Source organism: Scyliorhinus torazame, chromosome 3, assembly GCF_047496885.1.
Source record: "Scyliorhinus torazame isolate Kashiwa2021f chromosome 3, sScyTor2.1, whole genome shotgun sequence".
NCBI lineage: Eukaryota > Metazoa > Chordata > Chondrichthyes > Carcharhiniformes > Scyliorhinidae > Scyliorhinus > Scyliorhinus torazame.
Genome location: NC_092709.1, coordinates 198,086,007 through 198,104,088, shown reverse-complemented (window position 1 = coordinate 198,104,088; position 18,082 = coordinate 198,086,007). Strand labels below are relative to the sequence as shown.

Here is an 18,082-nt window from a genome sequence, read left to right as displayed (position 1 = left end):
AGAGTGGAACGGAGACTGAAGGCCCAAGAGGCAACAGCACGGGACCAGGAGAAAGCGGCCACCGACCAGCATTAGCAGACCGCCTCGCTCGAGGCCAACATGGCAAGGTTGGTGATGGCCCAGAAGGCACTAAAGGGCAAGGTGGTCAACGAGGAGAACTGGTCCAATTGATAGAACCTTTGAATCGTCTGGCTACCGCAGGACACAGAGGGTCGGAGCCTGACAGAACATATTCCGAGGATGCTTCGAAAATTGGTCGGGGATGAGGGTTTGGCAAGCCCAGAGAGGTGGACCGGAACACAGATTGCTCCGTCAAAAATCCTAGTCAGGGGAACCACATCGGGCAATAATAGTGAAATCCCACAAGTTCTAGGACAAGAAACGGGTTCTGAGGTGGGTGAGGAGCACGCAGTCATGTGGGTGTGAGTGGGAACAACACGCCATCCGATTGTAACAGGAATTTGGAGCTGGCCTGGCCAAGCGCCAGGTGGAATTTAATGGGACAACAAACGCCCTGTTTGAAAGGTGTGATCTGGCATGTTGTATCCAGCAAGACCATGGGTCACGTACAACAATAAAGAACTCTATTTCAACACACCGGAGGGAGCGGACAGGTTTGTAGAAAAGAACAGACTTAGGAAGAAACAGTGAGGGAAAACCAGAAAAGTATGTGGACTTATACGATCTGGGGGGGTGGGGGTACAAGACGGGTTGTGGACAAAAAGATCAGATTCCAGGAGGGAGGCACCACACTAACAAGCAAGCTAGTGCACGGGAATAAAAAGGGGGTGGGAACGTGGCACATCTCCTAACATGGAGGGAGTGTGTGGCAAGGGGCATGCGTGGTAAAGCAGCAAGGTGTAGGGGTTTGCAGGAGCGAGAGGCAACGGGAGGGGGGGGGGGGGGGGGGGAAGGAGTAGGAGGGCAATGGGGAAAGGGAAGGGGGGACGGCACGAGCAGAGAGGCTCGGTGGGGGAAGTCGGGTAGAATGCTGGTTACAACAGATCGCAGGGGGTATGGAATGGCTGGAAAGAGGAAGGCCCATGAACAAAGGGAAACCCCGGCATGAAGTGGCACAAGCACGATCTAAGTATAGAAGTGATCGCGGACCTTTTATGAGCATTGGGACAAGGCCAACCGCCTACTGGCACACCAGCTGAGGAAGCAGGTGGCCACAAGGGAGATAGTATAAATAAGGGACAGGAATGGTCGGTTGGCCACAGCTCCAGATGGGCCTTTGCAATTTTCTACGAGGAACTGTACACCTCCGAGCGCCCGGAGGACAACTCGAAGATGAAACAGTTCCTGGAAGGCTTGGACATACGAGTGGTGGGGAGGAAAAGAGACTGGGACTGGAAGCACAGTTGTAGGCCAGTTTAGCTCAGTGGGCTAGACAGCTAGTTTGCAATGCAGAACAAGGTCAGCAGCGCAAGTTCAGTTCCCGTACTGGCTTACCCGGACAGGTGCCGGAATATGGCGACTAGGTGCTTTTCACAGTAACTTCATACTTGTGACAATAAAATATTATTATTATTAGAACTGGAGGTGGTCATGGAATGCATGAACTCCATGAGGCTGGGAAGGCACCAAGACCAGAATGGTTCCTGGTGGACTTCTACTGGAGGTTTGCGGCAGTACTTGCCCCGTGCCTGCAGAAGATGTTCAATGACTCGCTGCCGAGGGGATTTTGCTGGCACAGGTCCTGATATCATTGATCACTGAAAAAGGACAATGACCCGAGTGGACCACATCTAAACACTGATGCCAAAGTCCTGGTGAAGGCTCTGGTGAGGCGACTGGAGAGTTGCTTGCCAGAAGTAATCGCAGAAGATCAGACCAAGTTTGTTAAGGGAAGACAGCTAACAGCGAATATCAGATGCCTACTGAATGTGATCATGAACCCACCTGGGGGCAGAGACACCAGAAGTGTTCATCTCCCTGGTCGCAGAGAAGACCTTTGAATGCAGGCACCTCATGAGGTACAGGTACGGTTTGGGCTTGGGCCAGGGTTCACCTCGTGGGTGAAATTGCAATACGGATGAACACCAACCACCAGCTCTGGCTACTTCTGGCTGTACAGAGGCATGAGGCAGGGATGTCCACTGTCCCCACCGCTGTTCACCCTGGCTATTGCTCCCATATCAGCGAAGGGGTGGAGAAGCATCCAGAGGGGAGACAGAGAGCAGAAAGTCTCATTCTAGGTGTATGACCTGCTCCTCCAAGTCTCGATCCCCCAGCATGCAGAAGATAATGGAACTCCTGACAGAGTTTGGAGCCTTCTTGGGATACAAACCTAACCTGAGCAAGTGCAAAATCTTCCTGGTGAACCCCCAGGGGAAAGAAGCAGAGCTGGGAAAACTGCTGTTCAAACTGACCCAAACTAAATTCAAATAGCTGGGGATCCAGATAGTCCACGACTGGGCACGGTTCCGTAAGTAAATGAAATGAAATGAAAATCGCTTACTGTCACAAGTCGGCTTCAATGAAGTTACTGTGAAAAGCCCCTAGTCGCCACATTCCGGCGTCTGTTCGAGGAGGCTGTTACGGGAATCGAACCGTGCTGCTGGCCTGCCTTGGTCTGCTTTCAAAGCCAGCGATTTAGCCCTGTGCTAAACAGCCCTGTCTAGCCTAGTGGAGGAGGTAAAGAAAGACATGCAGAGGTGGGACTCGTTCCCGCTCTCCCTGGCGGGAAGCGTGCAGACAATAAAACTGAATGTGCTGCCAAGCTTGCTCTTCAGATCTCTTCTGATCTTCATCCTTAAAGCCTTCTTCATCAAGGCAGATAAGTTAATCATGGCGTTTGTGTGGGCTGGAATGAACTTTAGCACCCACAAAAGCATCCTACAATGAAGGCAGATCATGGGGGACTTGGCTCTGCCGAACCTCCTATTCTACCACTGGGCAGCAAACACAGAAAGAGTGCGAGGGTGGCTGGGTCAACCGGAGGCGGAAAAGGTGCGTACGGAAGAGGCCTCCTGCCTTTGAACATCCCTTGGAGTCACCGACCCACTCCCATTCCCCCCAGTCAAGTACTCCAGGAGCCCGGTTGTGGTGGTGGCCATGCTCAGGACCTGGAACTAGCTCAGACACCACTTCAAACTTGGTGACACATCGCAGTGGACGCCATCTGCAGAAACCATTTATTCATCCCAGCGAAAATAGACGGCACCTATAAAACGTGGAGAATGGACGAAGGGGTGCTGACAGTAAGGCCGCGGACTGGCTATCCAACCTAACGGAATTCCTGAAACTGAGAAAAATAAAATCTGCAATTGGGAGTCAGAGAAAGGGTTCCAACTACAGAAGCCTCACTATCCTCGATGGGCCTCGCCCTAGTATACTGCACGCTGGAATTATATGCTCCCCACAAGTGATAACAGAGATCTTTTTTCCTTTGACCATAAAGTTTCCGTGTCAGTCACAATCCGCTAACATAGACCACATTAGCAAATTGTATAGCACAAGTGTATAGTTTAACCGCATAGCGTCGAGAATGAGTTCAAGGATGTATAATACTTATTTTGGTTACCGTTTCCTTTTCTGTTTTATGTTTTGCTATTATTATGTTTGTGTTGTTGTTTTAGGCAGTGGCGTAGTGGTAGTGTCACTGGACTAATAATCCAGAGACTCAGGATAATGTTCTAGGGTCCCGGGTTCGAATCCCACCATGGCAGATGGTGAAATTTGAATTCAATAAAAGTCTGTGATTAAAAGTCAAATGATGATCATGAAACCATTGCCCGAAAGTCATAAAAACCCCATCTGGTTCACTAACGTCCTTCAGGGAAGGAAATCTGCCATTCTTACCCGGTCTGACCCACACAATGATGCTGGTAACTCATAACTGCACCCCCCTCCCGCTGAAATGGGGGGCCACTAGTAAGCCACTCAGTTCAAGAGCAATTATGGATGAGCCACAAATGGTGGCCATCCAGCGTCGCCCACAACCCAAGAACGAATTTTAACAAAAATGTTTGCAAGTTTATTTAGTCGTTTTCAATGGAGAAGTCACTCATTGTCCCCATGAATTTTGAAGCCTAGAAAGATACACATGTATATAGTTATATGGGAATATTATATTGTGGTGATAATGGAGACAAGGTTCAACAAAGGGTTAGACTTGGTACAAGGTATTGGGGAACAAGAAGGAAGGAAAGAAGGGTGGAAGGGAGGCAATGCTGATTAATTAAATATTAAGTATACTATTACAGTATTGGACAGAGGGACAGAATATATTTGATGTGAGTAAAAAAAACAAAGTGAGTATGACAGTACTCGGCATATTCTGTAAGACTAGTGAGAAAGATATACAGCAAGAAATTGCTAGGGAAAGTAGAAGTGCAAAAACTGTAGTGTGATGGGATATTTCAATAATCCTGATAACGACTGGTATGGCAACAAGGCAAATTACAATAAAGGGCAAAAAGGAGGATGAGTATTTGAAATGCGTTCAGTAGAATTTTCTTGATCAGTATATTTCAGACCCAAAGCGAAATGAAGCATTGCTAGATCTGATTCTGAGGATGCGGTGGATCAAATGGATCAAATGTCAATAGGTGAACATTTAGAGAATAGTGATTGTAGTATTAGATCAGTTATGAAAAAGGACAAGGAGAAATTTAGAAAAGTACAGAATTGGAAGAGGGCCAATTTCAGTGCTTTGAGAATGGATCTGTCCGGAGTAAACTGGAAGCAAAGATTGGCTGACAAAACCGTAATCGAATAATAAGTTGCCTTTATATGTAGATGGTTCAGATACAGTTAAGATGGATTCCCACGATTGGGAAAGGTAGGGCAACCAAAGCCAGAGCTCCCTAGATGACAAGAGTAAGCTGAAGTAGAAAAAGCAAGACAGATATCAGGTTTATAGTACAGGTGACATCCAGGTTGAATACAGGAAGTTCAGAGGGAAATTGAAAAAGAAAGTAAGAGCGGGTCGGAGAAGAAACGACAGTTAACGTGAAAGGATTCCAAAAGTTTCCAATAGACATATGATTAGTAAAATTGGAGTCGGAGGGGACTGGGACCGATTAGTGATCAAAAAGAGGGACTGCACATGGAGGCAGTGAGCATGGCTATGGTACTGAATGGCTTAGTTACATCTGCCTTTATCAAGGAAGAAGATGTCGCCAAGTCATGAAGAAAGAGAAAGTAGTTGAGCATTAGATGGGCTAAAAATTGATAAAGAGATGGTACTAGAAAGGCTGGCTTTACTCAAACCAGAATGCATATGAGGATACGGAGGGAAGTAAAAGTTGAAAATGAAGAGGCACTGGACATAATCTTCCAATCCCCTTTAGATATGGGAAAGCTTTTAGAAACAATAGTGCACAACAAAATTAACAATCACTTGGACAGGTGGTAAACTTTGCATGGATTTGGTATTGGCAAAACAGCTGAATTAACTTGATTGAGTTTTTTGATGAAGTTACTGAAAAGAATGATGAGGGTAATGCAGATGACGTGGTGTAAGTGGACTTCCAAAGGGCATTTGATGAAGAGCCACAAAATAGATTTGTTGCAACGTTGAAGCCCATGGCATAAAAGGGACAGTAAATGCATGGGTACAAAATTAGCTAACGGATATGAAACAAAGGTTCCCCATGGTAGGCTACTGCAGAAAATATAGAGCCATGGGATTCAGGGTGATTTAGCAGTTTGGATCAGAAATTGGCGAGCTGGAAGAAGACAAAGGGTGGTGGTTGATGGGAAGTGTCCAGACTGGAGTCCAGTTACTAGTGGTGTACCACAACGATCTGTTGTGCGGCCACTGCTGTTTGTCATTTTTATAAATGACCTGGAGGGCGTAGAAGGATGGGTGAGTAAATTTGCAGATGACACTAAAGTCGGTGCAGTTGTGGACAGTGCGGAAGGATGTTACAAGTTACAGAGGGACATAGATAAGCTGCAGCGCTGGGCTAAGAGGTGGCAAATGGAGTTTAATGCAGAAAAGTGTGAGGTGATTCATTTTGGAAGGAATAACAGGAAGACAGAGTACTGGGCTAATGGTACGATTCTTCGTAGTGTGGATGAGCAGAGAGATCACGGTGTCCACGTACATAGATCCCTGAAAGTTGCCACCCAGGTTGAGAGGGTTGTTAAGAAGGCGTACGGTGTGTTAAGCTTTTATTGGTAGAGGGATTGAGTTTTGGAGCCATGAGGTCATGTTGCAGCTGTACAAAACTCTGGTGAGGCCACATTTGGAGTATTGCGTGCAATTCTGGTCGCTGCATTATAGGAAGGATGTGGAAGCATTGGAAAGGGTGCAGAGGAGATTTACCAGAATGTTGCCTGGTATGGAGGGAAGATCTTATGAGGGAAGGCTGAGGGACTTGAGGCTGTTTTCGTTAGAGAGAAGGTTAAGAGGTGACTTAATTGAGGCATACAAGATGATCAGAGGATTAGATAGGGTGGACAGTGAGAGCCTTTTTCCTCGGATGGTGATGTCTCGCACGAGGGGACATAGCTTTAAATTGAGGGGAGATAGATATAGGACAGATGTCAGAGGTAGGTTCTTTACTCAGAGAGTAGTAAGGGCGTGGAATGCCCTGCCTGCAACAGTAGTGGACTCGCCAACACTAAGGGCATTCAAATGGTCATTGGATAGACATATGGACGATAAGGGAATAGTGTAGATGGGCTTTAGAGTGGTTTCACAGGTCGGCGCAACATCGATGGCTGAAGGGCCTGTACTGTACTGTAATGTTCTATGTTCTACGTAAAGAGCAGTGATGTTTTTCAGACTGGAGGTATGTGTGCAGCAGGGTTTCCCAGGGATTGGTTCTGGAACCTCTACTTTTCTTGATATTTACTCTTGATAACTTTGCCATACAGGCACAAATGTTAACATTTGCAGCTGGCACAAAACTTATTATGAACTGTGTGGCGATAAGTGATAGACTTCAAACTGATACAGACAGTGTAAGGATCCTCCTGTTGAAACCCTCCTTCTTCCCTGTTTCCACCTTTCTTTTAATTTTGCTATTACAATTTTTTTCCATAGACTAGAATTGGGCCTGAGCCTTAAATGTGGTCTTCATCTTTAATTCAAGCTGGAGCGATCAGTGATGACTCAGGTTGACTGACGTGGCTGGCGAACAATGAGAGGGCTTGAAATGCTGGGCTTTGTCAATAGGTTCTAACTTCTCTGGAACGTTTCTTCACCCCAGTAAGGCTAGGTTGTTTAGGTTCGCTTTTGGTTCTAAAGCAGAAATCAGCCCTGATCTTGCTCTCTCTATGATATGATAAATTTTCTCTAAAACTCCAGTTTAATAGCTCTTCTCTCACTCTAGCAAGTCTGGATATGGGTTTTCTTCAGATTGCAGAAAAGTAAAGTCAGTCCACGAGCTGGAAGTAGGGGCTGATGCGAAATTAAGTGGCTTTATCGAAAGATAGAGGCCTGGATGCAAACCTGGAGCTGAGGGCCCAGTTTAATAAATGCTAACGTGACGCTCTTCCCCACAGCTACTAGATTCCTCAATGGATACACGCAAATTACTGTGGAGCTTTGACAAAGGGTCATCTGGACTCGAAACGTTAGCTCTTTTCTCTCCCTACAGATGCTGCCAGACCTGCTGAAATTTTCCAGCATTTTCTCTTCAGACTCCTCAACGACTCCCTCCGACTGATCTGGTCCCTGTAAGAACACTATTCATGATGCCCTATGCTGCTCTTGCTCATGTATTTGCTTTGTTTGGCCCTTGTTCCGCACTGTGACAAATCACTATTTGTCAATGTACTCTGTCGATTATTCTTTTTGTCTACTATATATGTACTGTATATGTTCCCTTGGCCGCAGAAAGAATACTTTTCACTATACTTCAGTACATGTGACAATAAATCAATCACTTCAGTACATGTGACAATAAATCAATCAATCAAAATCCTACTGGTTGTGAGTACTGAATGAATGTTTCTGCTAGAAGGACATCAGCAACTGTATACCAGTAGCTTCGGTCAGTCAGTGTGCTGGGAGGACAACCTGCAAGGAATTCAACATCAAAAGCAAGGACTCGCACCTTTTTTCTTTTTTTTTTACCTTAACCCTTATTATTTTCACCCCTTCCCATCCCTCTGTTTGTCTTTCTTGTATGTGTGGCTAGAGGGTGGGATAGGAAAAAAAGGGGGGGGGGGGGTTAGTAGATTAGCTTGCTGTTATATCACAGTAACTTAATTGCAGTGTTAATTAAAGCCTACTTGTGACAATAATAAATATTATCATATTCTGTTGTAATTACTGGATATTCCATCTTTATTTCTGTTATAAATAAACAGTAATTGTGTTTCACCTTACAAACCTGGTGATTATAAATTACTGGGCAGCTAAGGGCCAAATATTTCAGGCATTTTATACAAATTATTGGTTAATTCACTTGTGTTGTGACACCGGATATGTGGAGCTGGAATTGACCATGCACTAGCCCAGGGTGTCATAACAACAGGTTGTTTGAATGTAATTACTGTAACTCATCTAAAGCATTGTTCACATTCTTCCTAACATATAGTGCCCAAAATATGGGCGGCACGGTAGGGCAGTCGTTGGCACTGTTGCTTCACAGCTCCAGGGTCCTAGGTTTGATTCCCGGCTTGGGACTGTCTGTGTGGAGTCTGCACATTCTCCCCAGTGTCTCGTGGGTTTACTCCGGGTGCTCCGGTTTCCTCCCACAGTCAAAAGATATGCAGGTTAGGTGGATTGGCCATGCTAAATTGCCTCTTTGTGTCCAAAAAGGTTAGGTGGGGTTACTGGGTTACAGGCATAGGATGGTGTGGGCTTAAGTGGGATGCTCTTTCCAAGGGCCGGTGCAGATTTGATAGGCCGAATGGCCTCCTTCTTTCCTACATTGTAAGTTCTATGATTCTATGAATTGGATATAATCTGCCATTTGTGGCCAAAACAATATTTTATGAATGTTCATTACAACTTCCTTGCTTTTGTATTCTATACTTCCATTTATAAAGCACAAGATCTAGTATGCTATTTCACCTGCCCTGCCACCTTCAATGATTTGTGGTAGATGAAGCAGTAGCACAGTGGTTAGCACGGGTTCAATTCCTGCTTGGGTCACTGTCTGCGTGGAGTCTGCACGTGTCTGCATGGGTTTTCTCCGGGTGCTCTGGTATCCTCCCACAAGTCCCGAAAGACGTGCTTGTTAGGTGAATTGGACATTCGGAATTCTCCCTCTGTGTACCTGAACAGGCACCGGAGTGTGGTGACTAGGGACTTTTCAGAGTAACTTCATTGCAGTGTTAATGTAAGCCTACTTGTGACAATAATAAAGATTAATATTATGCAGAAAAATGTGAAGTGATACATTTTGGATGGAAGAATAAGGAGAGGCAATATGAATTAAAGGGTAGAATACTCTACTAGAAGGGTGCAGGAACAGAGATACCTGGGAGTATATCTACATAAATACAGCCAGGTAGCTGGATGGAAAGTCTTTTTAATTCCCTTGGAGATGGTGAAGTAGAAAGCTCTACTGGTATCTGTCGCAACTCCTGAATTTTTAAATATAAATTTAAAGTACCCAATTCATTTTTTTTCCAATTAAGGGGCAATTGAGAGTGGCCAACCCACCTACCCTGCACATGTTTTGGTTGCGGGGGCGAGACCCACTCAGACATGTGGAAAATGTGCATATTCCACACAGACAGTGGCCTGGGGTCAGTATTGAACCCGGGTCCTCAGTGCTCAACTACTGAATTTCAGCAAGAACTGAACTCATAGGACAAAGAACTAGGCTAATCTTGTGTTTGGAATTTTCAGTAATGCTTATTACACAGCCCACATTCAGAAAATTCTGCCTATACATGAACACCTCTGTCGACAGAGTCCTTGCACGCATGAGGTTTCTCACATTACAATTGCCATATTACATTTATGGCTATTCTCTGTCATTATGTAGCCAAGTTCTCCATTAGTTTACATGTGAAACCACATTAAATGCAACAAGGTTGGTGGGCCTATTAAACATCTGATTCAGGAAGAAGAAAGCTTTACCTTTCTATTATAAAGTATTTGTCCAGCATTTTAGCAAAATGGTCTATCCTATTCCCCCTAAGGTCACCACGAGTTCCAGAACTGATCTTAAGAAACCACAACAGCGTTGAAGTAGAAAAGGCTTCACAAACCAGAAGGTTTACAAAGTTGACAGATCAAGTGAACTGATTATTTCGAGTGAAAGATTTGCAGTGGGTTAGGGACCACACAAAAGCTTGTTTTAAAATAAAATCAAAACATTGTGGATGCTAGAATCTGAAACAAAAACAGAATACTGAAAAAAACCAGCAGGTCTGGCAGCTTCTGTAGAGAGGGAAAACAGAGTTAATGTTTCGCGTCCATATGATTATTCTTCAGACTATATAGAGGGAAAAATATTGCTTCAATTAAATTGTGACGATTAGATACTAATTATTTTTGAAACCACATACAAGATATTAGAGAAGCTGACTTCAGCTGATGAACTAATTTTTGCAAGGTTTTGCTTTTTTAAAAAAAGTTTCCCTTGCATATATGCCTATCTTATCAAAATCTAACTGCAGAGAAATGGTCACAATTCATTTTGAAATTCATGTGAATATTTCATTGAATGCAGGAACCTCCATAAACCTGTTGTACTAATGGTCTCCACTAGAATGTCTTGTTTACACTTGCGTTGATTCCCTTATTTCCTATTTCTTTTATTTTGCCGTTATCATTTTTGGTCCATGGATGCTTAATGGACATACCGTCAAGTTGAGTAGAGGTGAGGAACTCCAAAGTTTCAAAATAGTATACTGTGCTAAGAATATTTAGCTTTTGAACAGAAGAACTCAGACTTTTCAGCACCCAAGATATCGGAAAGATTTGCTTCTGTTGGTTGGCTGGTGGACAATGGATTGGCCAAGGACCATATTCTGCCTGGCAACAGACAGCGATTGGGTTCTGCCATGTCGAGGTTTTCAGGCGACCCAGCAGAAAAACCTGCTGGATGCTGAGAGGAGAGGTTGTATATTGTTCTCTTTTTCTCAAATGTTTCATGTCTGCTGGTTCTAAGTCTGCAGAGAAGTCTCGAGACCCTGATGAATCTACAGTGAAAACCATTACTGACAGGGGCAGCACGGTGAAGCAGTGCAGTACGGTGCTGAGGACTGGGGTTCCACCACGGCCCCGGATCACCGTCCGTGTGACGTTTGCACTTTCTCCCCTTGTTTACGTGGGTCTCACCCCCACAACCCAAAGATGTGCAGGGTAGGTAGATTGGCCACGTTAAATTGCCCCTTACTTGGCAAAAAAAATTGGGTACTTTAAATTATTTAAAATTGGGCAGCCAGAGAACAAAGACTTATGGTATTTTTTTTAATTAAAAGTTAATTTCAATTGTGTTGTGACTCTGGGTCAAGTGGGGCTGAAATTGGCCACACACTAGCCATGGCGTCATAACACTTGATCATTTTCAAAGCATTTGACAAATCATTTGTATGGGCCTCAAAAACACATGGGCGACATGGTGGCACAGTGGTTAGCTCTGCTGCCTCACAGCTCCAGGGACCCAGGTTCAATTCTAGCCTCAGGTGACTGTCTGTGTGGAGTTTGCACTTTCTCCTTGTGTCTGTGTGGGTTTCCTCCGGGTGCTCCGGTTTCCGCCCACTGTCCAAAGATGTGCAGGTTAGGTGGATTGGCCATGCTAAATTGTCCAAAGGTTAGGTTGGGTTACGGCTATAGGTTGGAGGCGTTGGCTTAAGTAGGGTGCTCTTTCCAAGGGCCGGTGCATATTCAATAGACCAAATGGCCTCCTTCTGACTGAAGGGGTTCTATGATTCTAAACATTACCTGAACGAGTAATAACAATACATTTGGACTATAACATGTCTGTCAAATTGAAGAAAGGGAAAAGCATGGACTTACTTGTCATATACCTTAGTTGTTCGGTTGTTTATTTGTTTGTCAAATTTGTAGCGGCGGTAATCTTCAACCCCATCCTTAATTGCAATAATTGAAAGAACCACAACCAATGGTAGCATGGTTATCTCCTTTTGAAATGCTTCCACTAATGGCACCCAGTTTAGAACAACTATTAACAAGAAATAAAGGTTTGCAGTCCTGAAGGAACAAAAAGGAAATTGAAATTAAGAGGGACAAGAGAATAGTTGTTTAGTACAACAAAGTTACATTCTTTTTAATTGTTTGCTAATTATTGATGCCTAAATCACTAGATCATATTTTCTGAATTTTTTAGCATGACATTTCCTCTTTGCTGTAGTACTTACAATTCAAACAATGATACTTTAACCTTCTGCACCAAAGCACAATTGAATTATCAGGAGTGGACTGAACTATATTGACCATAAAACTAGGATGAGCAACATCAGCAAAGTGCTAACTGTTTTGAATGGTACTCCGTATCCTGCACCATGCCTTTCTCAATCCTCTCTTTCTTTCCCCACCCACTTGCTTCATTTTCTGGATGGCAAGTTGTAACTAGTGGGGTGCCACAGGGTTCAGTCCTTGGGCCCAAGATATTTACAATTTATATTAATGACTTGGATACAGGGGTAGAAGGTTCTATAGCCAAATTTGCAGATGACACAAAAATAGCTGGGGCAGTAAGTTGCAATGAGGAAATAAGAACCTTACAAATGGATACAGATAGGTTAGGAGAGTGGGCCAAAATGTGGCAGATGGAGTTTCACGTGAACAAGTGTGAGGTCATACATTTGGGTCGAAAAAATAGAAAAGCAACTTATTATCTAAATGGGGAGAGACTTCGGGGTGCTCTGATGCAGAGGGATCTGGGTGTCCTCATTCATGAGTCACAGAAAACGAGCATGCAGGTGCAGCAGATAATAAGGAAAGCAAATGGAATGTTGGCATTTATAGCAAAAGGAATCAAGAATAAAGGGAAGGAAATTTTTGTTGCAACTATGCACGGCATTGGTACGACCGCACCTGGAGTATTGTACAGAGTTTTGGTCCCCTTATTTGAGGAAACATGTATGGCATTGGAGGCAGATCAGAGGAGTTTCACTAGATTGATTCCAGAGGAATGTGGCGACTAGTGGGCAGCACAGTAGCACAAGTCAATAGCACTGTGGCTTCACAGCGCCAGGGTCCCAGGTTCGATTCCCCACTGGGTCACTACCTGTGCGGAGTCTGCACGTTCTCCCAGTGTCTGTGTGGGTTTCCTCCGGGTGCTCCAGTTTCCTCCCACAGTCCAAAGATGTGCAGGTTAGGTGGATTGGCCATGATAAATTGCCCTTAGTGACCAAACAGGTTAGGATGGGTTATTGGGTTGGGGATAGGGTGGAAGTGAGGGCTTGGGTGGGTCCGTGTAGACTCGATGGGCCCAATGGCCTCCTTCTGCATTGTATGTTCTAGGGATTTTTCACAGTAACTTCCTTGCAGTGTTAATGTAAGCCTACTTGTGACAACAAAGATTATTTACATTTAGATGAGGGGTTTGTCATATGAGGAGAGATTGAACAGTTTAGGCCTATGCTCTCTAGAGTTTAGAAGAATGGGGGGAGATCTAATTGAGGTATACAAGATGCTAAAATGTATGGATAAAGTAGATGTGGAGCTGATGCTTCCTCTTGTGGGGCATTCTAAGATGAGAGGTCATAATCTTAGAATAAGCGGTAGAAAATTTAAAACAGATGATGAAAGTCTACTTCTCCCAAAGGGTTGTGAATCTGTGGAATTCGCTACCCCAGAGCACGGTGAATGCAGGGACGGTGAGTAAATTTAAGGAGGTAGACAGATTTTTAATTGGTTATGGGTTGAAGGGCTTTGGAGAACAGGCAGGGTGGTGGAGTTGAGGATGGGATGGGATCAGCCATGATCACATTCCGGGGCTCGGGAGGCTAAATTGCCTACCCCTGCTCCTAGGTCATGTGTTCTAGGGAGATGCTCTGGCTGATTTTGCAATCCAGCTCTTGGTCAGTAACATTGTAGATCACAGATGAGGAACATATTAGCCACGATCGAATGGCGGAGCAGATTTGATGGGCCGAATGGCCTTATTCTGCTCCTATATCTTATGAACCTATTCCCAAATATGTAAATCAAAGAAATTAATTGCCCTTCCTCCAGAGCTCACGGAAGAGTTTCGCTTTCTTTCCACCCTCATGGACATTCCAGTACTGTTTACATTAGTAATGCATTCGTTCAGCACAATCCAAGACAGCAGATGACTGGGAGATTACCACATCATCATCGAGAATTCTTTTTATGAGCAATAGACAATGGAATCTTTATCCACACATAGAATCATAGAATCTCTACAATGCAAAAGGAGGCAATTCGACCCATCGAGTCTGCACCAACCCTTGGAACGAGTACCCTACCCTGCCCGACCCTATCCCCACCTAACCTTTGGACACCAAGGGGCAATTCAACATGGCCAACCCACCTTATCTCCACATCTTTGGACTGTGGGAGGAAACCGGATCGCCCGGAGGAAACCCACGCAGACACGGGGGAGAAAATACAAACTCCACACAGACAGTCACCCAAGGCGAGAATTGAGCCTGCGTCCCTGGCACAGTGAGGCAACAGTACTAACCCTTGTGCCACCGTGCCGCCCATAATGATCCAGCACAGCTAAATCCAAAAATGGAGAGTACCAAATGGCTGAAGTTGCACTACCAAATGAATAGTACCAAATGGCTGCAGTTGCACTGGAGCACAACAATGTTAACAAACTATTATCACAGCACTTGGATCATTTAATGCTATATATCTGCTAAAAGTGCAGTGTGAAGAAAAAGATGCAAGATGTATCTCAATTGCATTAGTTAGTCAATACGAAAGCAGCCTATTTTTAGTGCATTAAATGCTTCTCAAGTAATCATTGAATAGAATCTCTATAGTGCAGAAAGAGGCCATTCGACCCATCAAGACCAACACCATCCCTCTGAAAGAGCACCCTACTTCAGCCCAATCCCCTGCCCTATCCCCGGAACTCCACTTAACCGTTGGAGACTTAGGGGCAATTTAGAATGGCTAATCCACCTAACCTGCACATCTTTGGGCTCTAGGAGGACCGGAGGACCCAGAGGAAACCCACACAGACACAGGGAGAATGTGCAAACTCCACTCAGACAGTAGTGACCCGAGGTCAGAATTGAACCTGAGCTCCTGGCACAGTGAAGCAACAGTGCTACCCACTGTGCTACCGTATTGCCCATGGAGTATTAGCTCCATGCAGGCGGGGAGGGCGTCGGGACCAGACGGATTCCAAGCGTACTTCTACAAAATATCCGTGACAGCACTGGCCCCGCATCCGGGAGATGTTCACAGACTCGCTGGCGAGGGGCACACTGCCACCTACGCTAGCACAAGCCTCAATCTCGCTAATACCTTCGAAAGACAAAGACCCAACCAAGTGTGGTTCGCACAGACCCATCTCACTACTAAACGTAGACACCAAAGTACTGGCCAAGATCATAGCCAAAAGGCTGGAGAACTGCGTACGAGAGGTGGCCGCAGAGGATCAAACGGCTTTGTCAAAGGTAGACAGATAACATCGAACATCAGGCACCTGCTGAACATGATCATGACCCAATCCGGGGAGAGAACACCTGAGGTGATCGTCTCCCTGGACGCAGAAAAGGCCTTCGACAGAGTCGAAAGGGACTACGATGTTGTGGTGATCACGGAAACTTGGATAGAAGAGGGGCAGAATTGGTTATTGGAGGTTCCTGGTTATAGATGTTTCAATAAGATTAGGGAGGGTGGTAAAAGAGGTGGGGGGGGGGGGGGTGGCATTGTTAATTAGAGATAGTATAACAGCTGCAGAAAGGCAGTTCGAGGAGGATCTGCCTACTGAGGTAGTATGGGTTGAAGTCAGAAATAGAAAAGGAGCAATCACCTTGTTAGGAGTTTTCTATAGGCCCCCCAGTAGCAGCAGAGATGTGGAGGAACAGATTGGGAAACAGATTTTGGAAAGGTGCAGAAGTCACAGGGTAGCAGTCATGGGTGACTTCAACTTCCCAAATATTGAGTGGAAACTCTTTAGATCAAATAGTTTGGATGGGGTGGTAATTGTGCAGTGTGTCCAGGAAGCTTTTCGAACACTGTATGTAGATTGTCCGACTACAGGGGAGGCCATATTGGATTTGGTACTTGGTAATGAACCAGGGCAAATGACAGATTTGTTAGTGGAGGAGCATTTTGGAGATAGTGACCACAATTCTGTGACCTTTCACTTTAGTAATGGAGGGGGATAGGTGCGTGCAACAGGGCAAGGTTTACAATTGGGGGAAGGGTAAATACGATGCTGTCAGACAAGAACTGAAGTGCATAAGTTGGGAACATAGGCTGTCAGGGAAGGACACAATTGAAATGTGGAACTTGTTCAAGGAACAGATACTACGTGTCCTTGATATGTATGTCCCTGTCAGGCAGGGGAGAGATGGTCGAGTGAGGGAACCATGGTTGCCAAAAGAGGTTGAATGTCTTGTTAAGAGGAAGAAGGAGACTTATGTAAGGCTGAGGAAACAAGGTTCAGACAGGGCGTTGGAGGGATACAAGATAGCCAGGAGGGAACTGAAGAAAGGGATTAAGAGAGCGAAGAGAGGGCATGAAAAATCTTTGGCGGGTAGGATCAAGGAAAACCCCAAGGCCTTTTACTCATATGTGAGAAATATGAGAATGACTAGAGCGAGGGTCGGTCCGATCAAGGACAGTAGCGGGAGATTGTGTATTGAGTCTGAAGAGATAAGAGAGGTCTTGAACGAGTACTTTTCTAGAGTATTTACAAATGAGAGGGGCCATATTGTTGGAGAGGACAGTGTGAAACAGACTGGTAAGCTCGAGGAGATACTTGTTAGGAAGGAAGATGTGTTGGGCATTTTGAAAAACTTGAGGATAGACAAGTTCCCTGGGCCTGACAGGATATATCCAAGGATTCTATGGAAAGCAAGAGATGAAATTGCAGAGCTGTTGGCAATGATCTTTTCGTCCTCACTGTCAACAGGGGTGGTACCAGGGGATTGGAGAGTGGCGGATGTCGTGCCCCTGTTCAAAAAAGGGAATAGGGATAACCTTGGGAATTACAGGCCAGTTAGTCTTACTTCGGTGGTAGGTAAAGTAATGGAAAGGGTACTGAGGGATAGGATTTCTGAGCATCTGGAAAGACACTGCTTGATTAGGGATAGTCAGCACGGATTTGTGAGGGGTAGGTCTTGCCTCACAAGTCTTACTGAATTCTTTGAGGAGGTGACCAAGCACGCGGATGAAGGTAAAGCAGTGGATGTAGTGTACATGGATTTTAGTAAGGCATTTGATAAGGTTCCCCATGATAGGCTCATGCAGAAAGTAAGGAGGCTTGGGATAGAGGGAAATTTGGCCAGTTGGATAACGAACTGACTAACCGATAGAAGTCAGAGTGGTGGTGGATGGCAAATATTCAGCCTGGAGCCCAGTTACCAGTGGCGTACCGCAGGAATCAGTTCTGGGTCCTCTGCTGTTTGTGATTTTCATTAATGACTTGGATGAGGGAGTTGAAGGGTGTGTCAGTAAATTTCCACAGAATCACAGAATTTGCAGTATAGAAGGAGGCCATTCGTCCCATCGAGTCTGCAACGGCTCATGGAAAGAGCACCCTACCCAGGCTCACATCTCCACCCAATCCCCATAACCCAGTAACCCCACCCAACACTAACAGCAATTTTGGACACTAAGGGCAATTTAGCATGGCCAATCCACCTAACCTGCACATCTTTGGACTGTGGGAGGAAACCGGAGCACCCGGAGGAAACCCATGCACACACGGGGAGAACGTGCAGACTCCGCACAGTGACCCAAGCTGGGAATCGAACCTGGGACCCTGGAGCTGTGAAGCAATTGTGCTAACCACTATGCTACCGTGCTGCCCCCACATATCATTGCAGATGATACGAAGATTGGTGGAGTTGTGGATAGTGAGGAGGGCTGTTGTCGGCTGCAAAGAGACATTGATAGGATGCAGAGCTGGGCTGAGAAGCGGCAGATGGAGTTTAACCCTGAAAAGTGTGAGGTTGTACATTTTGGAAGGACAAATATGAATGCGGAATACAGGGTTAACGGTAGGGTTCTTGGCAATGTGGAGGAGCAGAGGGA

The 18,082-nt window shown here is 45.2% G+C and overlaps 1 protein-coding gene across 1 annotated transcript in view; it reads right to left on the bottom strand.

Moving 5' to 3' along the window:
• The window catches only part of atp10d (ATPase phospholipid transporting 10D), a 375,226-nt gene that overhangs the window by 243,503 nt on the left and 113,641 nt on the right, over positions 1-18,082 (bottom strand). Inside the window, 1 exon segment of the mRNA XM_072496710.1 lies at positions 11,888-12,082. Within this exon segment, the coding sequence (XP_072352811.1) occupies positions 11,888-12,082 (195 nt within the window).